This window comes from Geotrypetes seraphini, chromosome 12, assembly GCF_902459505.1.
Source record: "Geotrypetes seraphini chromosome 12, aGeoSer1.1, whole genome shotgun sequence".
Classification (NCBI taxonomy): domain Eukaryota; kingdom Metazoa; phylum Chordata; class Amphibia; order Gymnophiona; family Dermophiidae; genus Geotrypetes; species Geotrypetes seraphini.
In genome coordinates, this window is record NC_047095.1 from 100,898,943 (window position 1) to 100,919,641 (window position 20,699).

General features: G+C 40.3%; 1 protein-coding gene across 1 annotated transcript in view; it reads left to right on the forward strand.

Moving 5' to 3' along the window:
• Positions 1–20,699, forward strand: part of LOC117346182 (vomeronasal type-2 receptor 26-like) — a gene marked incomplete at its 3' end in the record, with an annotated part of 71,392 nt that overhangs the window by 41,621 nt on the left and 9,072 nt on the right. The window contains exon 5 of the mRNA XM_033915584.1: positions 6,694–6,921. Coding sequence (XP_033771475.1) covers positions 6,694–6,921 — 228 coding nt within the window. The remainder of the gene's footprint in view (positions 1–6,693; positions 6,922–20,699) is intronic.

Consider the following 20,699-nt stretch of genomic DNA (forward strand, 5'->3'; position numbering starts at 1 on the left):
GTGGAGTTACATGATTTGCAATTATAAATAGTGAAGATAACAGTGCATGTGTGAGAATCCTCTGATGACCAAAGTGAGGCTAAAGGTCACATGTAAACAGATGACTGCTGAGTATAGGTGTTTAATTGAAGATGTTTAATTGAAGAAAACCTACCAGTTAAGGGAAAGATTTAACCCTTTAGGATAAACAGTTTGAAGTCTGTCAATCCACTTTTGTTCTACCTGAAGTAACTTTTTCCCCCATCCCCCCCTCTGCAAGATACTGTAACTTGATCTATAACCATACACTTCAGTTGTTGAAAAGAATGTTGTTGCAATAAACAATGTGCTACCAGAGGAGCTTCCTTCCTCTGCAAATGTAAGCAAGATTTATGTTCTGACATACGTATATGGAAAGGCCTCGTGGTTTTTCCTATATACAACTTTTGACAAGGACATTGAATCATATAGATGACATGATCCGACCTACAGGATGTAATATGTCTTAACACATATATTTTGTGATTCAACGGATTAGTGAACGAGGACCCCTGTATTGTTAAGGGACAAATTTGACACCTGCCGCAACTGGCATGATAGCCAGTAACATCCTCTCGCTGGGTAGAATCATCTGGTTTAAGACTGAAATATTCTTTCAAATTACGAGATATTGTGTATGCTAGCCGTAATCGAACATTATCAAAACAAGGAAGGCCTTGTAATATTCTCCAATGTTCACAAATTTTAGATATTTGAGTAGACTCTACATTGTGTCTAAGTACACACGTCATAAAATCCTGATGATCTTCAGACTCTTGGGATATTTGTTGATTATTTTCCTTATGTAGTAGCCAATCTTGATGGTTATATCTGGCCCTCCTATAGCTCGATTTCAAGACTTTCTTAGGATATCCTCTATCCCTTAAAGGTTTAAACAATTTTTTCGCCGATGTCTTAAAATCCTGAGTATGCATGCAAATTCTACGAAACCTCAAAAATTGAGAAAGAGGTAGGCTGTCCTTCAGAGTTGTAGGATGACAACTAATATACTGTAAAAGGCTAGTAGTGTCCGTTGGCTTAATATACAATTTAGTCTCCAACTTGTTGTTATTGATGTAAACCCATATGTCCAGAAAATTGATGCTGGTCGATGATTGTTGCTTTGTAAATACAATATGAGAGTCTCTAGCATTTAACCATTCAAAGAACAGAACTAACTGTTGATCAGAGCCTCCCCATAAAAGAAAGACATCGTCTATATATCTCTTCCACCCTCTAATATATTGTACCCACTGATTAGCATATATAAATTGTTCTTCAAAGTCTTTCATATACAGACAGGCGATAGATGGGGCACATGTAGCACCCATGGCTACCCCTTTCTTTTGTAAATATAAGGAGTCGCCATCCGTGAAAAAATTTTCTGTTAAGGCAAGATGTAGTAAAGATGTAATGAACTCCATAGGGCATTGATGTGGACGAGGGCGGCTGTCCAATGCCTTTCGGGCAACCTGTAGACAGTGTTCCTGGGGTAATGATGTATAAAGAGAGACTATATCTAGGGTTACCAGTGTAACCGGGCCCTCAAATGCTTCCATGTTTTGTAGCCAAATTAAGAAGTGACTGGTGTCTTTCACATAAGATTCATTTGCGGCTACAAGTGGTTTCAAATAATAATCTGCAAAAGTAGATAGAGGCTCTAAAATGGATTGCTTGGATGATATAATTGGACGACCTGGAGGCTTATGCAAACGCTTATGGATTTTAGGGACCAAATATATCCAAGGAATAGTGTGGTGTTGCGTATTTAAATATTGAAACTCATGAGTAGTTACAAAGCCTTCATCAAATCCTTCTTGGGTTAAAAGGAAAATTTGAGATTGTAGGCGGTCCGTAGGGTTTTGATCAATCGGGACATAAGTGGTTCTATCTGAAAGGTGCACATTTAATTCAGCTAGATAATCAAGTTTATCCCACAGTACAGTGGCATCCCCTTTATCAGCTTTAGAGATCACTATCGACTGGTCATTTTGGAGGTGTTTAACAATCTGCCACTCTTCTCTAGACAGATTATAGGAATCAATCCTATTAAATCGCAATTTGGCGGCATCCTGGATCACCAGTTGTTTGAAAGCTGCTAAGAGAGGGTCCAATTGTCCAGGAGACCACGAAGATTTCTTCTTTAATTTCTTCTGTTAGAAAACAAACATACAATACATGAAGAGTATTCAGAATTGATGTTGAATACTACAGTTCCAGTTCTTGTCCAATTTTTGTGTAAGTTTACTTCTGTTTTTGTGTGCCGCATGACTACCCTTCTAGTCAATGAGTGTTGTGTTATTGTGTGAAATGAGGACTGGAGAAAATACCTCAGATTTTATTGCACATTCGGTATATGAAAAATCCTTCTTATTCTATTCAACAGAAGGAACTGTTCTCCCTCAGCTTGATCTGTTTCACACTTGCTGCCTTTTAATAACATTTTGTTATTTTAGCTGAACATTTTTCCAGTTCTCCTTGTCTCTCTTCTGAGCTAGATATGCTTAGGTGCTCTTTCCCTGTGGCTGTTTTCTGTACTTACTAATATAGTCAAAGTAGACGAAGCTCTGCAGTATAATTTTCCCTTGGAACTCACCATTGTCTCATCCAATACAAAAGTGTAGCAAAACATGTCTCAGACAACATGTCTACCAACCAACCAGTTGCAGTATTAATTTAGAAAACTATGCCTTTAATTTTGAAGAGGGAAAGCAGCTTTCTAAAACAATTTTGCATCTAATAGGTTGAGGTAAGAGTGCCATCACAATGATGGAGCCTTGCTGGTTTGTTAATGATCAACTGATCAGCTTGTCCTAGAAGGGTCCAGAGAAGAGCGACTAAAATGGTTAAGGGACTGGAGGAGTTGCCATACAGTGAGAGATTAGAGAAACTGGGCATCTTCACTCTTGAAAAGAGGAGACTGAGAGGGGACATGATTGAAACATTCAAGATAATGAAGGGAATAGACTTAGTAGATAAAGACAGGTTGTTCACCCTCTCCAAGGTAGAGAGAATGAGAGGGCACTCTCTAAAGTTAAAAGAAGATTGTGTCAGGCCTTGAACATGCACATGTGCTCAAAATATCCACACTGTGCTCACTCTTTTAGCTGTGGCTTTAAGTCTAGTCAAAGTTGGGTTATTGGTGAAAGTGGCAGTAGGCCTGGCACAGTGACGGAAAGAGGGAGGAGATGCTCAATATTTGGGAAGGGGTGATGCTAGATCCCTGGGGATTAGTGTAACCCTGGTCTCTCTTTCGGTACAACTTCTCTGACACTTTCTTTAGGTAGTCGTGATAACACCGAGGGTTTTTCCAGTGAGAATTCCCCTTAAGAGAAGACTAGGATAAGATCAAGATGCACTTCACCCAAATAATTGCTTATGATGGTGAATTAAAATTAAAGTCAGACCTCTATCAGGAAAGTGTCAACAATTAACACAATTTTATTTGCACTGAAATATATAAGACAAATTTTAATTTCTTTTTCTAAGAAAATAGTTTCTCAATTTTTGTTTTTACAAAGACAATGAAGCCTATGAAAATTAACCAATTAACTATGGCTTTTGTTCTTCTTAACAGAAATATTTCACTATCTTAGTTCAGTCAATTATATTATCTCATCTTGATTACTGTAACGCTATCTACCTCGGCATTACAAAAATTTGTCTTCATAGATTACAATTAATTCAGAATACTGCTGCGAAGCTGATCTTTGGAAAACATCCAAATCATTGGCTCCCGGTTTATTTTAGAATTCAATTTAAATGCGCTTGTATTTCTTTTAAAATTTACATATTATCTTTAATCCTCTTATTCCTTTATTTTGGAATGTTTACTGATTCTCCTTTGCAAGAGGTATCCAACAATTTAAATTCTCTCTTCCTTCTAAAAAAAGGGGTTAAAGGAGTCAAGATCTTCAGTCAATCTTTGGGCTTTAAACTCTCTCAACTCTGGAATGATCTCCCCCTTTTTTTAAGGAGTTCCAGTTCGTTTCAATTTTTCCGTAAATCTTTAAAAACTACTCTATATGCCAATCATTTTGAAAATTAGTTTTGTTTTTTTTAAAAAATAGCTATTATTTCTATTTATCAATTAGGAGGATTAGGACTTCGATGGGAAGATAGGACTCAATGGGAAACCATGGTGGCAAGGGAGCCCCTTCTGGTGATTCAGACAGGTCGTGACCTGTTTGGGCCGCCGCGGGAGCGGACTGCTGGGCAGGATGGACCTATGGTCTGACCCAGCGGAGGCACTGCTTATGTTCTTATGTTCTTAATATAGATCTATATGGGAAAGCCTCTTTATCCCAAAAAATTTCTTCAAGGAGAGTTTGCGAGTAAATCTTTCAATATCAATTTGAAATTGAAAATGATTGTACGGTGTCGTGGGTACGAAAGACAAACCTTTCGATAGAACCTCATATTCACTTTGACTCAGACTGCGATGCGATAAATTTATTACTGTATGGGGAGGCTCTGAATGGTTAAATGCTAGAGACTCTCATATTGTATTTACAAAGCAACAATCATCGACCAGCATCAATTTTCTGGACATATGGGTTTACATCAATAACAACAAGTTGGAGACTAAATTGTATATTAAGCCAACGGACACTACTAGCCTTTTACAGTATAGTAGTTGTCATCCTACAACTCTGAAGGACAGCCTACCTCTTTCTCAATTTTTGAGGTATCGTAGAATTTGCACGCATACTCAGGATTTTAAGACATCGGTGAAAAAAATTGTTTAAACCTTTAAGAGATAGAGGATATCCTAAGAAAGTCTTGAAATCGAGCTATAGGAAGGCCAGATATAACCATCAAGATTGGCTACTACATAAGGAAAATAATCAACAAATATCCCAAGAGTCTGAAGATCATCAGGATTTTATGACGTGTGTACTTAGACACAATGTAGAGTCTACTCAAATATCTAAAATTATTCGTGAACATTGGAGAATATTACAAGGCCTTCCTTGTTTTGATAATGTTCGATTACGGCTAGCATACATGATTCTACCCAGCGAGAGGATGCTACTGGCTATCATGCCAGTTGCGGCAGGTGTCAAATTTGTCCCTTAACAATACAGGGGTCCTCGTTCACTAAACCGTTGAATCACAAAATATATGTGTTAAGACATATTACATCCTGTAGGTCGGATCATGTCATCTATATGATTCAATGTCCTTGTCAAAAGTTGTATATAGGAAAAACCACGAGGCCTTTCCATATACGTATGTCAGAACATAAATCTTGCTTACATTTGCAGAGGAAGGAAGCTCCTCTGGTAGCACATTGTTTATTGCAACAACATTCTTTTCAACAACTGAAGTGTATGGTTATAGATCAAGTTACAGTATCTTGCAGAGGGGGGGATAGGGGGAAAAAGTTACTTCAGGTAGAACAAAAGTGGATTGACAGACTTCAAACTGTTTATCCTAAAGGGTTAAATCTTTCCCTTAACTGGCAGGTTTTCTTCAATTAAACATCTTCAGTTTAATCAAAATTGCGTTCTTTATACATTGTTTAATCACTTTTTGTGATTGTAATAATATTTCATGCAAATATCAGGTCTTTTAAATATGCAAATATTAAGCGTTTTTTAAATAATTATAAATATGTTTTCTAAACAAAAATTATAATAAATATGTTGTCTAAACAAAAAATAATTAGAGCAGTTTAGCACAAAATGGTTCTCAATCTTCTGAGTTGCCGGAAGTGAGGTCAGACGCCGAGAGAGTGCTTTAAATTTTGAGCCTCCCGCCGGCTCAGCTCGCATTTACACAGCGGGGAAGCTGGACTTAGACCGCAGTTCAGTGAGTACACAAAGATAGTTTATTCCGGAGCTTAGTGATTTAGGCGCTTCGGTCTAGTATTTATGATAGGTGGGTGTTCGGGGTTTTTTTCTAGGACATACTAACTTGGCACGTTTGCAGTTAAGAACCGTTTAATTATTGTAACACAATTGTTCTATTTGTTTCATTTGTAGCATTTGAAATTCAATACTCTGCTGTTCTGAAGAAGCTCTGAGTAAAAGTAACAGAGCGAAACGGAGATCTACTGTCATTTAGGCGTGGGATTTTCGCCGGGCGGTTGTCCAGCTAAGTACCACGCTTTCACAGCAGCATATATCAGCGCATAAATAATGCAGTAATAATATGAGAAACAGTTCACAATATGTTTCATTTACAAATATAAACTTAACAAGCTCTTAGAGAAAATAAGACTTCTCGATGATAGCTCAAGATTAGTTCTGGTTGTGAAGCTTGGGCACTGGAGAATTTGAGTCTTTTTGGAGTTGTGTGTTGGCCTATGATAGGAGTTTAATATATGATGGTGTCACATTTTCAATTTGGTGTTCCACTGTAGTTTATAAAATGTTGACCACATAATGTGGTTCACAACTGCCCATATTCAAGAATGCCTAATATGTCTTGCATAATTATTACTCTTTGATGCCTTCAGAAGATCTATGTTGTTGAGCTATCAGTAAATGATTATTAGTTTAACTGATGTTTTTACTTGACATGTATCTTCATACATGGAAACAACATTATGGGGTAAAAAAAAGCTATGTTTACAAACTTCAAAAATAAGCTCCACTCTATATGTTCATGTAGCTAGGGATGTTTCCCTGAATTTAGTTTTACTGTTAAAATTGTTTCTCTTCTCATTAGCTTCATCATTATCTGAAGAACCTCCATTTTAAGAATGTTCTGGGTGAGGAAATTGTTTTTGATGAGAACGGTGATCTTGCCATTGGATATGATATTATCAGCACAGTCTTTCAATCTAATGGGATACGGAACAATGAAATTTATGGACATTATAACCCTTATGCTCTACCAGAGAAGGAATTTGCCATCTATGAAAAGGCAATCACATGGGAGAGCACATTCATGGAGGTCTGATTAAAATAATGCAAAAACAAAATAGAAAATATTGAACTATGAACATATTGAGAGAGATTCAGTAAATGGCACACAACATTAAGCATAGAGAAGACCCATACTAAGGTAGCATTCTAGAAAGGATGTTCCACATAGATCTCTATTTTCAGAATAGCACCTAACTTTAGATAAGATGACTTATGCTGTCTGAAATCTGGTATAAATCCTTGCACCAAATGATATCAGTTGGCTGAAGAAATTTAAGTGTTCTGCAATATGACACCTCATTTTGGGGATGCCCTGACCTGTCCATCCCCCTCCCATGGACATACCCATATTGAGCAGCATACTTTGAAAGTTAGGTGTCCATGTTATAGATAGTTTAAAACAGATGAACGCATAACTCATAATTATTGGCAATTAAGAACATAAGAACATAAGCAATGCCTCTGCTGGGTCAGACCAGAGGTCCATCGTGCCCAGCAGTCTGCTTATGTGGTGGCCCAACAGGTCCAAGACCTGTGCAGTAATCCTCTATCTATACCCCTCTATCCTCTTTTCCAGCAGGAAATTGTCCAATCCTTTCTTGAACCCCAGTACCGTACTCTGCCCTATTACGCTCTCTGGAAGTGCATTCCAGGTGTCCACCACACGTTAGATAAAGAAGAACTTCCTAGCATTTGTTTTGAATCTGTCCGCTTTCAACTTTTCTAAATGCCCTCTAGTTCTTTTATTATTCAAAAGTTTGAATAATCTGTCCCTTTCTACTCTCTCTATGCACTTCAAGATCTTGTAAGTCTCTATCATATCCCCTCTAAGTCTCCTCTTCTCCAGGGAAAAGAGACCCAGTTTCTCCAATCTCTCAGCATATGAAAGGTTTTCCATCCCCTTTATCAGACACGTTGCTCTCCTCTGAACCCTCTCAAGTAACACCATGTCCTTCTTAAGGTATGGCGACCAATATTGGACGCAGTACTCCAGATGCGGATGCACTATCACCCGATACAATGGCAGGATAACTTCTTTCATTCTGGTTGTAATACCCTTCTTGATTATTCCTAGCATTCTGTTTGCATTCTTAGCAGCCGCTGCGCACTGTGCCGTCGGCTTCATTGTCATGTCCACCATTACCCCCAAGTCCCTTTCTTGGGTACTCTCATTTAATAACATTCCTCCCATCGTATAGTTGTACCTCGGGTTTCTGTTTCCCACATGTAATACTTTACATTTCTCAATGTTGAACTTCATCTGCCATCTCATCGCCCATTCCACTAGTTTGTTCAAGTCCATTTGCAATTCTTCACAGTCCTCTTTAGTCTGAGCTCCACTAAATAGTTTGGTGTCGTCTGCAAATTTTATTTATTTCGCACTTCGTCCCTGTTTCTAGATCATTTATGAATATATTAAATAGTAGCGGCCCGAGCACCGAGCCCTGCGGGACACCACTTGTGATCCTCCTCCAGTCCGAGTAGTGGCCCTTCACTCCTACCCTCTGTTTCCTACCCTCTGTTTCCTACCCGCCAACCAGTTTCTGGTCCATCTATGTACGTCTCCTTCCACTCCATGGTTCTTCAGTTTCCGGAGTAGGCGTTCATGGGGCACCTTGTCAAAGGCTTTTTGGAAATCTAGATATATGATGTCCATCCGTTTGTTAATTCCTTCGAGGCAGTGCAATAAGTTTGTTAGGCACGATCTCCCCTTGCAGAAACCATGTTGGCTGGTTATCAGAAGTTCGTTTCTTTCAAAATGTTCATCAATGTTTTCTTTTATCAGTGCTTCCACCATTTTCCCCGGAACCGAGGTCAGACTCACCAGTCTGTAGTTTCCCGGGTCACCTCTTGATCCCTTTTTAAAGATGGGCGTAACGTTGGCTATCTTCCAGTCCTCCAGGATCATGCCTGTTTCAGGGATAGATTGCAAATTTGCTGCAGTAGTTCCGCTATCTCCTCCTTTAATTCCTTCAGAACTCTTGGATGGATTCCGTACGGACCCGGGAATTTGTCAGTTTTTAGTTTTTCTATCTGCCTGCATACATCTTCAAGGCTCACTTCCATGGATGTTAAATTTTTCTGCTTGATTTCATTGAAGAATTGCTCAGGTTCCGGTATGTTGGATGTGTCTTCTTTTGTGAATACAGACGAAAAGAACATGTTAAGTCTTTCTGCCACTTCTTTCTCCTCCTTCACCACTCCCTTCCTGTCTCCGTCGTCCAGCGGTCCCACCTCCTCCCTAGCAGCTTGCTTCCCTTTAACGTATCTAAAGAACGGTTTGAAATTTCATGCTTCCCTGGCTAGCCTCTCTTCATACTCTCTTTTGGCTTTTCGAACCACTCGGTGACATTCTTTTTGATACTTCCTGTGCTCTTTCCAGTTCCCCTCAGTTTTGTCCTTTTTCCATTTCCTGAATGAATTTTTCTTATTGCCTATCGCTTCCTTCACTATTTTAGTTATCCACACCGGGTCTTTTGCACCCCTTTCTGAATCTGAGGATATACAGATTTTGCGCCTCGCTCACTGTGTTCTTGAGAAAAGACCAGGCATGTTCTACCGTTTGCCATTTTTTGGAAGTGTTCTTAAGTTTCTTCCTTACCATTTCCCTCATTGCTTCGTAGTTTCCTTTCCTAAAGTTGAAAGTTGTCGCTATGGTTCTCTTTCCTTTCGGTATTCCTACCTCAATCTTGAACTTGATCATGTTATTATTGCTGTTTCCCAATGGTCCCACTACCTCTACTTTCAATCAACTCCAACAATTAATTGCTGATACTTAATTGACTAACGTTAAGTTTCAAGTTTCTTGTTTATTATTAAAGTTCAAGTTTTATTAAAATTTGATGAATCACTTAATCTTATACAAAGCAATGAACAAATCTAAAAACATGTAATACATTTCTCAATACGGGGAGACAGCTTCATTAACATAGACCAAATGATGGACATAAACAAACTCTAAAGGGGAATGAGGGAAGAAATACAATATGTGACAGTAAAGGAGACAAATAAGGAAAAAATGATAGGGGAGGAAGTGTCATTTATAGAATAGCATTAAGCATTTTTTCAGCACTGTTTTTTTAGGCACCATATATAGAAATAGCTCCCAAATGCATATGTGCAGATTGATGCCCTACTCTGGTATAGTGAAACCTATCACTTGTTCTTACAGGAATGGTCTAACCATTAGACAAGACCAGGTGAACACCCAGGGCAGCAACCTCTGGGGAGCAACAAAAATCAGATAACTCCCAAAATAAGGTCAATAATGTTTTGATCATTTCTATCCTATGATAATTACCCTATCAAATTCTACACAAGAGGGCTGCTGTTTAGTAGAGATAGATGGATTGTTTGCAGGTGTGAACTGAATGATTAAAGGAACGGAAGTATCCATGTAGTAAGCAACCAATGATGAATGCAAAGATCCTTTTCAAAATGGACTCTAATAAAACGGGTCAACATGTCAGATCCATTAAGAATTGTTTAATTACATTTACCAGTTTTTTATTTCTGTTAATTCAACAAAAATATATTATTGTTATATTGTTCAAACTAATTGCTAAAAAAAAATCTAATTATTTATTAATAATTCATGATAATAAGTGCTCAGTCTTGTATCGCCTGCATAGGAGCCATAGCAAGGTTATTAAAGGACCATCATCGCACTTATGGGTCCTTTATATAATTGATATGATCTTATAGTTATTCACTCATCCAACCTGTGTTCATATGTTCTCTCTCTTGTTATGCAAATATTATTCAAAGAAAACAATAAATACAATAAAAATGACACTTAGCTTGATCAATGTGGATGATCAAAGCTGTGGCTCTGCAGATCATATCAATTATATAAAGGACTCATAAGTGTGAAGATGGTCCTGGAATAACCTTGCTATGGCTCCTATGCAGGAGATACAAGACTGAACATTATTATTAACTAATTAGATTTTTTTAGCAATTAGTTCGAACAATATAACAATAATATATTTTTGTTGAATTAACAGAAATAAAAAAGCTGGTAAATGTAATTAAACAATTAGCAACACTATAGTACCAGTTTTGAACAATTTGAACTCCTAATAATATTAAGATCCATTAAGAGCCTGATTCTAAATATGCACCTAAAAATTGGCATGACAAAACAGTAGACCAAAATCATCCACGTGGTAGTGACAAAAAAATCAGGATAGATGAATTACACCCAAAATGGATTTATTGTTGTAACAAAAGGATGACACTATTATATAACAAACACATGACTCAACACAATTTGTGTTTCAGCCCCTAAGGCCTGAATCAGGAATCTAAAACAAATAAAGCAATCAATAAAAACTAACATAATCTGGACTATGTATAGCATTTTGTATCATCCCTTTATGATTTTACATGCATTATCTGCTAATTGGTAGATGGTGAAATGGTTGCTTTGTGTAACTTGATGTTGAATGAAAGCAACAGTGCCAAGTAACAGGCATTTGGAGATGCAGATCTCCCACAAGAGCCACAGAAAACACATGTTGTTTCTACTAATACTAATATTAAATATTTCTATAGCACTACCAGATGCATGCGGCACTGTACAGAGTCACAAAGAACCAACAGTAACGTCTCTCTGCTCTCTCAAGCCAGTATGCCTGGGGTGTGTTTGACTAGTATGTAAGGGGGGGCGTTGATTGGGGTTTCGATGATGTGGTTCATCTGGTGTGCATTGTTGGCAGTTGCATGTTGGATTGGTAGTGAGAGTGTGTGGTACAAGAGGTCCATTTATTCTAAAAGGTTATTACAGCCCTGGTTTGTTTCCCGGAGGAGGCCATTTTGGGGCTTCAGCTAAGTACCCATAATGAGGGGGTTATACCTAGTTTGCTAACGGCATTGCTATTGCATCTTTGTATTGTATGCGCACTGCATTTGCTGGCATTGGCTGGTTGTGTTATTTCTGTTCTCTCTTGGTTGTGTTATACTGTTGCACTCCTGTTTGCTTTGTTTTTCCTTATTATTGCACTGTAACTTCTGTTTTTCCTGTTTTGATGCTGGCTGCTTTATTAATAAAAATTATTTTAAAAAAACAAAAAAACAAAGAGTAAGAAAACAGACCCTGCTCTAAAGAGCTTTCAATCTAAACAGGCAAGACAGACAAACAAAATGTCATGGCTACAGTTAAGTGGAATGGTTAATCAACTGGCTGGGTTGGAGGGCAGAGGAGTAGGGTTAAGGATTGAAAGCTATATCAAAAAGGTGGGTTTTCAGTTTCTGAGCAACAATACCAAATAAAGGGTTAAGAGTAAGGTGACCTGCACAGAAGCATTGTATAAGGCATTCTCCAATTGGCCTGAAGACTGAGTCCAGGACAAACATATTTTGTATTATCTATATTTCCTTTTTTTTTTTTTTTTAAGTTCAATAATTTTTATTAAGTATTTTAAAGGATACAAGAATCATTTAAAGTACATAGAAACAAAATAAAGCTTTCTGTATATAAAATATATAAATCTATGTTTAACTGTATAAGAGCAAAGGCTCCAATTATTAAAAATGTATGTAAGGGATATATAAGATAAAGATGAGAGAGAGCAGGAAAGAAAAAGGAAAGAAAAATGAAAGAGAGAAGAGAGGAGAAGAAAAGGATAACAGGAGTGTCTAAGAAGATGAGCGTACATAGGAATCTAAGAATGACCATGGAGATTTGTTGTATTTCAAGTTCATGCAGGTTCGGAATGTAACTCTCTTCTCATATGCATAGGATTCAAATCTATGATACATACTCAGAGAGTTCCACCAAAAGGTATAATCTAATAGCGAGGGTGATTTCCAATTTTTTAGAATGTGCATGAGAGCAGTCACCAACATGGTATCAATGAGTTTAGGTGGACAATTTGATTGTGTGAAACATGGGTGTTGAGAGCGAAGGATTACAATGTCTATAGAGATTTCTTCTGAGCAGTTAGTAATAGATTATATGGTTTTCCATACATAGGTCCAAAAAGAGCAGACTAGAGTACAATGAAATAACATATGATCAAGAGTTCCTTCCTCTTTCAAACAGTTCCAGCAAACAGAGTCTTGCTTTAAGTTAGCTTTCCACATGCGAAGTGGGGTCCATATTGCCTGCCACATAAGAAAGTACATTGATTGTGATACTCTAGAAGATAAAAGCGGGCGATTTGTTGATGACCAGAAAAGCTCCCAATCAATGTCAGAAAGCGGAGTGGTAAGTATAGCGTCCCAGTGCTTCATAGAGTGAGGTGAAAAAGTGAAGGAGTGATCTCTTAAAATACTGTAGAAGGATGATATCGCCTTGCCTTTTAATAGAGACAGAGAAGACCAGTTGTAAATAGTATTTTTGGAAGTCATATAGTCAAATCGTATATGCAAAGAAGGCAACACTCCAGTGAGAGAACGCCATTGTGAATAAGTAGAAGGAGGCAGCGAGTATGTAGAGCACAGTATATCGAATGGAATTAACGAGTTGAGGGTAGACAATTGATGGACAAACCATATACCTGCCCGCTGCCACCTTTTCCATGATAGAGATTTGTCGTGATTTTGAATTTTGGGATTGTTCCAAAGGGACATGAGTGGACTAACATTAACTGAGATTTCAGTCAATGTATCTATAAGATAAAGAGCATGCTGCGTTGCACCCAATAAAGAGTATCTCTTTAAGTGCCTTGGTATTGACACCGTTAGTAAGCATGAGATGTGTAAAGGCGTACATAAAAAACATTCCATTTCAAACCAGGCAGGAAGATCTTGAGTGGGAAGATTTTGAGTGGAGGAGTTAGTGAGCCAGTAAGCTCCATATTTGGCTAATGAAGCAATATAATAGTGATAGAAATCAGGAAAGTTGAGACCACCGTTGATCTTAGAGGCTTTCAGTTTGGCGAGAGCAATTCGAGGTTTTTTCTTGTTCCAAATGAATTCAGATATTTTCATATTTAGCCAATGAAATAATGATTTCCGGCATAACAGAGGGAGCATAGAAAGGATATAATTAATTTGAGGGGCCAGAGTCATTTTGATGGATGCAATTCTACCCCACCAGGATAAAAAGAGTGAAGTCCATCGAGATGTAGTGTTTAGAACTAGATTTTTGACTTTAGATATATTAAGATCTTGAGCATGAACCGAATCTTTATGTATTAAAATCCCCAAGTATTTCACAGCTTCATGTGACCATGAGAAAGGAAAATGAGCCAAATCTGATGGAAGTATATTATCATTTAGAGGGAAAATCTCTGATTTCTCCCAATTAACAGAGTATCCGGAAAGGAGGGAGTATTGAGTGATAATATGAATAAGATTGGGAAGGGAGAGTAAAGGGTCTCTCAGAAAAAGTAAAACATCATCAGCATAAGCTGCTAATTTGAAATCTCGATCAGAGGAGGGAATACCTTTAATTGAGGGACTTTGTCGTATAGCTGAAAGGAGTGGCTCTAACACTAGATTAAATAGCAATGGTGAGAGAGGACAGCCTTGTCGAGTACCTCTATGGAGGGGAAATTTATTGGATAAAGAATTGTTAATCCTAATACGAGCTGTGGGTTGATGATATAGCGTTTTTATCCAGTTTGTAAAAAATGGGCCAAAATTATACCACTTCAGGACATGGAAAAGGAAAGGCCACTCCACTCGGTCAAAGGCTTTTTCAGCATCAATAGCTAGGCCTATTACAGGGTCTGACATTGTTTTAGCATGAGCGTTAATATAGTGAAATAGGCGCAGGTTGTCTCCTATATATCTTTGTTTAATGAACCCTGTTTGATCTTTATGTATAAGCAATGGGATTATTTTGGTAAGTCTTAATGCAAGTAATTTTGCCATTATCTTGTAGTCTAAATTGAGGAGAGAGATGGGGCGAAAGTTTTTAACTAAAGTGTCATCTCTGTCAGGTTTAGGGATTACTACAATGGTGGCCTCGGTGAAATTGAATTGCTTGTCCGGAGTGGAGTGGAGGAAGTCATAATATTTAAGGAGATGGGGAGCTAGTAGGGTGCGAAATTGCTTAAAGAATTCGTTCGTGAAGCCGTCTGGGCCAGGGGCTTTCCCAGCAGGTAAGGAAGATATGTCAGTTTCAATTTCTAATATAGTTATTGGAGAATCAAGTTCCAATTTAACAGATTCTGGAATGGTCGGATGAGTTAAGGAGGTAAGAAATGAGTCTATATCTGCTTCAGGAGTGGTAGATTCGGATTGGTATAAAGAAGTATAGAATTTTTCAAATTGAGAGGAAATTAGAGATCTGGTTTTGACTAATTGACCTGATGGATTCTGAATAGCCGTTATATGTAGTCTTTTAGATTTATTTTTAAGGTATCTGGCCAAAGGACGACCCATTATATTATCTTCCATGTAATGACCAGAGTTAGAGATAAAAATATCACGCCTAGCTATATATGAAACTAAAGTATTATATTCATATTTAAGATTTTGAATACGTTGGAAAGTATTTGGGTCATGTATGTGATTAGACATATGTTGTAATTCTAAGGTTTTGATGGAGTTTTCTAAATCTTTTTCCTTTCTCATGGACTGTTTCTTTTTCCAAGAGGCAATTTTAATCAATTCACCTCTAAGGGTTACTTTGTATGCTTCCCAGACAATGGAAGGGCAAATTTCAGGATCTTTAGAATTATTTTCAAAAAACTCCGCAGTGAAAGAATTGATTTTTTCAATAATTTCCTCGTCTAGCAGTAAGGTGTTGTTTAGCCGCCATGAGGGGGATTCCTTATGTGGGGCTGAGATGGATATATATAAAGAGATGGCAGCATGATCAGTGAGAGAGATTGGATGTATAATGGTATTGGTGAGATCTTGAATAAGAGAAGGGGATAAGAGAAAATAATCAATTCTCGAGTATGTATTATGTGGAGGTGAAAAATGTGTGTATTCTCTACCTTTCGGGTAAAGCAAGCGCCAAGGATCCACAAGAGAAAAGGTGACCTTTAAAGCATGAAGAGCTGTGAAAGACTTGGATTTGGAGGGTTTACAAGAAGAAGATCTGTCAATATATAGATCTTGAATTTGATTAAAGTCCCCTCCCAATATCAGAGAACAAGTATCAAATTCAACTATCGCCAGCTGAAGCTCTTTGAAAAAGTCTGGGTGGTCTTTGACCGGGCCGTATATATTAAGAAAAATAAAATTAGTTGAGTGTATCGCAGCATGTACTAGACACCATCTTCCTTCAGTGTCTATTTTAAAATTGTGAATAACGGGAAATAGTTTATCATTGAGAAATATTGACACACCATTTTTCTTTTGATGAGTTGCAGGGGAATATAAGTGAGTTGAAAATCCCTTTAGTTGAAATTTCGAGGCAGCAGCGGGTAGGAGGTGGGTTTCCTGCAAATAAATTATATCAGGATGTTTATTGGATACATAATTAGCTATCTTTTTCCTTTTAATGGGATGGTTAAGACCATTCACATTAAAGGAAAAAACATGTAAATCAGCCATAATATATGATATATATTGTTGAATCATAGATTATATCTCCTTTGTCCAGAAAAATAACTGATATAATTGTAAGCTCGGGCAGACACTCCTGTCTAAGAAGAAGAGAGATAAAAAAAAGTGTGAAAGTAAAAGAAAAGAAATCAATAATATCAGCATAGTATATGGTCAGAAAAAGAATGGACCACACTATTCTACATATTTTAAAACATTTTAAATGTGATCCTGTGACCACGGAATAATAACACATATGGAACAACTAGTAAATTCCACACCTATTCAATAATAGAAAATTTGAGATTAGTGTGCTTGATTTAGCAGAATATATGACATAGTATATACAATTCATTACGAATTATAAGAAGATGAATAGACAAAATAGACAGTGAATTTGGAGCTATCCAAGCAGAATGTCATATCTCTATATTGATCAATCTAAGGTAGGTTTAAAAGATGCAAAAATAAGAGGAGTTAGACCGTTGGATCCATCGCCAGGGCGCCGCCAGCTACTGTCACAGGTATAGAATCTATAAATTGTTGAGCAGTTATTGTGTCTGTGAAGGTGTGTGATTTCCCATCATGCCAAATGCGTAGGGATGCAGGATATATAAGTGCAAATCGCACTCCTCGATGATGAAGTATGGAGCATAGTGGTGCCATCGCCTTACGAAGGGAGGATACATGTAAAGAGTAGTCATTGAATAGTAGCAATTTTTGTTCTTTATATTCAAGCCGGCCAGATTTCCGAAAAGCTTGCATGATAAGCTCCTTTTCTTTCCAGTTGATGTATCTAGCAATTGTTGTTCGCGGGTGGTTGTTATCACTTGTACGTTGGCCCAAACGGTGTGCCCGTTCGCATAAAAAACCAGTCGTTGGGGTCACCAGGCCAAGTTGCTTTGGTAGCCAAACTTGGAAGAAGTGATAGAGGTCTTGGTCTGCTTGGAGCTCAGGTAGCCCCACTACTCGTATATTATTACGACGCTGACGGTTCTCCTGAGCATCTAAACGTTCTGTCAGTGTTGTCACCTGGGTCTGTAAACTAATCACACTCTCCCGTTCATGTAGTACTGCGTCCTCATTTTCAGATATCCTCTGTTCTACTGCTGTAATACGGCCAGCCTGTGTTTCAAAGCGGTCATTAATGCAGTCAACTGCTGCTTGTAATTTATGAAGTTTATCTTCCAAGGATTTAGTGACCATTTTTGAAATTTCCTGTGCCCATTCACTCCAGTGTATCGAGGTTGGAGTGGGAATTGGTGACGCCGCCATTTTGAGCATGGAGTAGTCAATTTTGTGTTTCGGCGTTTTCGCCGATTTTACTGGCATGACGGGTTGTTGCGCACTAAAAGAGGGCTCACTTACCAACAACCGTCGACAGGGACCTCAGTTGTGGCGATCTGATTTGTTTTGTTTATTAGGCAGACGAGTTCAATAACTCCGAGATATTCGGTTTCAGATACAAATTAAAGTTCTTTGCATCAAGTTCTCTCCGATTGTATAAAAATATAAGATATAAAAGCACGGTTTAATTTAAAACTAGGTGCGGGTGTAAGGAGTCGTTACACCATATGTGTAATCACCGCGGCAATCAGGCCACGCCCCATTTTTTTTTTTTTCCTTCCCTTTCCTTCTTTCTTCCCTTTCTTCTTCCCCCTCGGCAACCAGCAGTGGGCTGAGAAAAGAAAAAAAAAAAAAAAAGTAGCACTCGAATGAGCTGAGGAGAGCAAGGCTCCTAAATGAGCAGTGCAGGATAAATCTCTCTTACTTGAGGGGTGGAGGAAGGAGGGACTGTGTCGAAAGTGGCTGTTGGGGGTGGGGCAAACCGCCGATCTCGGGCTCCTCCGGTGCAGTGAAGGGGGATGCCTCGATCTTCCTTCCCCTTCACTGTGCTGGATTTTAACGATGGGTCTTGAATTCAGAGCCCTTAAGAGGGCTGCAAAGGCAGACTTGTGCCAAAAGTGGCTGTTGGGGGCGGGGCAAACCGCCGATCTCGGGCTCCTCCGGTGCAGTGAAGGGGGATGCCTCGATCTTCCTTCCCCTTCACTGTGCTGGATTTTAATGATGGGTCTTGAATTCAGAGCCCTTAAGAGGGCTGCAAAGGCAGACTTGTGCCAAAAGTGGCTGTTGGGGGCGGGGCAAACCGCCGATCTCGGGCTCCTCCGGTGCAGTGAAGGGGGATGCCTCGATCTTCCTTCCCCTTCACTGTGCTGGATTTTAACGATGGGTCTTGAATTCAGAGCCCTTAAGAGGGCTGCAAAGGCAGACTTGTGCCAAAAGTGGCTGTTGGGGGCGGGGCAAACCGCCGATCTCGGGCTCCTCCGGTGCAGTGAAGGGGGATGCCTCGATCTTCCTTCCCCTTCACTGTGCTGGATTTTAACGATGGGTCTTGAATTTAGAGCCCTTAAGAGGGCTGCAAAGGCAGACTTGTATTATCTATACAGTGGTGCCTCACACAACGAACTTAATTCGTTCCAGGAGCAAGTTTGTTATGCGAAAAGTTCGTTATGTGAAACGCGTTTTCCCATAACAATACATGTTAAAAAAAATAATTCGTTCTGTAGCATAAAATATGCTAAGATGACATAAAAAAAGATAAATTTTTGGTTATTATTTTTATTTAGATACATCTAAAAACATAATTGTTTTTTAAAACAACACACATTTTTTAAATTTAAAGACAGACTAAGTAGAGTCTAATTTTACAGTGAGAGAGGGCAGAGTCTCAGCGGCAAAAACTGGGACTTAACTGTTCATTTTTTTTTTTTTCTACCGTGTTTCCCCGATGATAAGGCAGGGCCATCAAATAAGACAGCCCCCCCTTTTTAGAAAAAAATGTAAAATAAGGCACCCCCCCGCAAATAAGCCACCCACCGATACCTGCGCTTACCCGAATCGGGTGGTACGGTGGGTGACTCCGTGTGGTCCCTGGCACCCCCGACACGATCGGGGCAAGAGGGAGCTCAAGCCCTCTTGCCCCCCCGACTCCCCGACACGATCGGGGTAAGAGGGAGCTCAAGCCCTCTTGCCCCCCCGACTCCCCGACACGATCGGGGCAAAAGGGAGCTCAAGCCCTCTTGCCCCCCCAACTCCCCGACACGATCGGGGCAAAAGGGAGCCCAAGCCCTCTTGCCCCGCCGATTCCCCAACTCCCCGACAATATCGGGCCAGGAGGGAGCCCAAGTCCTCCTGGCCACGGCGACCCCCCAACCCCACCCTGCACTACATTACGGGCAGGAGGGATCCCAGGCCCTCCTGCCCTCGACGCAATCCCCCCCTCCCCCCAACGACCGCCCCCCCAGCCGACCCGCGACCCCCCTGGCCGACCCCCACGACACCCCCAACCCCCTTCCCCGTACCTTTCTGTAGTTGGCCGGACAGACGGGAGCCAAACCCGCCTGTCCGGCAGGCAGCCAACGACGGAATGAGGCCGGATTGGCCCATCCGTCCCAAAGCTCCGCCTACTGGTGGGGCCTAAGGCGCCTGGGCCAATCAGAATAGGCCCGGGAGCCTTAGGTCCCTCCTGGGGGCAGGGCCTGAGGCACATGGTCGGGTTGGGCCCATGTGCCTCAGGCCCCGCCCCCAGGAGGGACCTAAGGCTCCCGGGCCTATTCTGATTGGCCCAGGCGCCTTAGGCCCCACCAGTAGGCGGAGCTTTGGGACGGATGGGCCAATCCGGCCTCATTCCGTCGTTGGCTGCCTGCCGGACAGGTGGGTTTGGCTCCCGTCTGTCCGGCCAACTACAGAAAGGTACGGGGAAGGGGGTTGGGGGTGTCGTGGGGGTCGGCCAGGGGGGTCGCGGGTCGGCTGGGGGGGGCGGTCGGAGGTTCTTGGGGGGGGCGGTCGTTGGGGGGAGGGGGGGTTTGCGTCGAGGGCAGGAGGGCCTGGGATCCCTCCTGCCCGTAATGTAGTGCAGGGTGGGGTTAGGGGGTCGCCGTGGCCAGGAGGACTTGGGCTCCCTCCTGGCCCGATATTGTCGGGGAGTTGGGGAATCAGCGGGGCAAGAGGGCTTGGGCTCCTTTTTGCCCCGATCGTGTCGGGGAGTCGGGGGGGCAATAGGGAGCCAGGCGGAGAGAGGGCAGTTAAGCGCAGTGCCTGCGCGGAAGGATGCAGCTCGGGCGACTTCGTTGTGTGAAACGAAGTTCGTTGTACGAATCAAGACATAAAGTTCGTTGTGCGCAGCGTGCGCTGTGCGAGGCGTCCGTTGTGTGAGGCACCACTGTATTTCCAATCAAAGCAGAGTTCAAACACACCTGCATATTTTACTGAACTGCTTGGTAATGAGCAAAAAAATTGAATGGTCAAAATTGGTTCATGTTGAGACAGAAAAGTAAAACTGCATTTGTAAAGTCA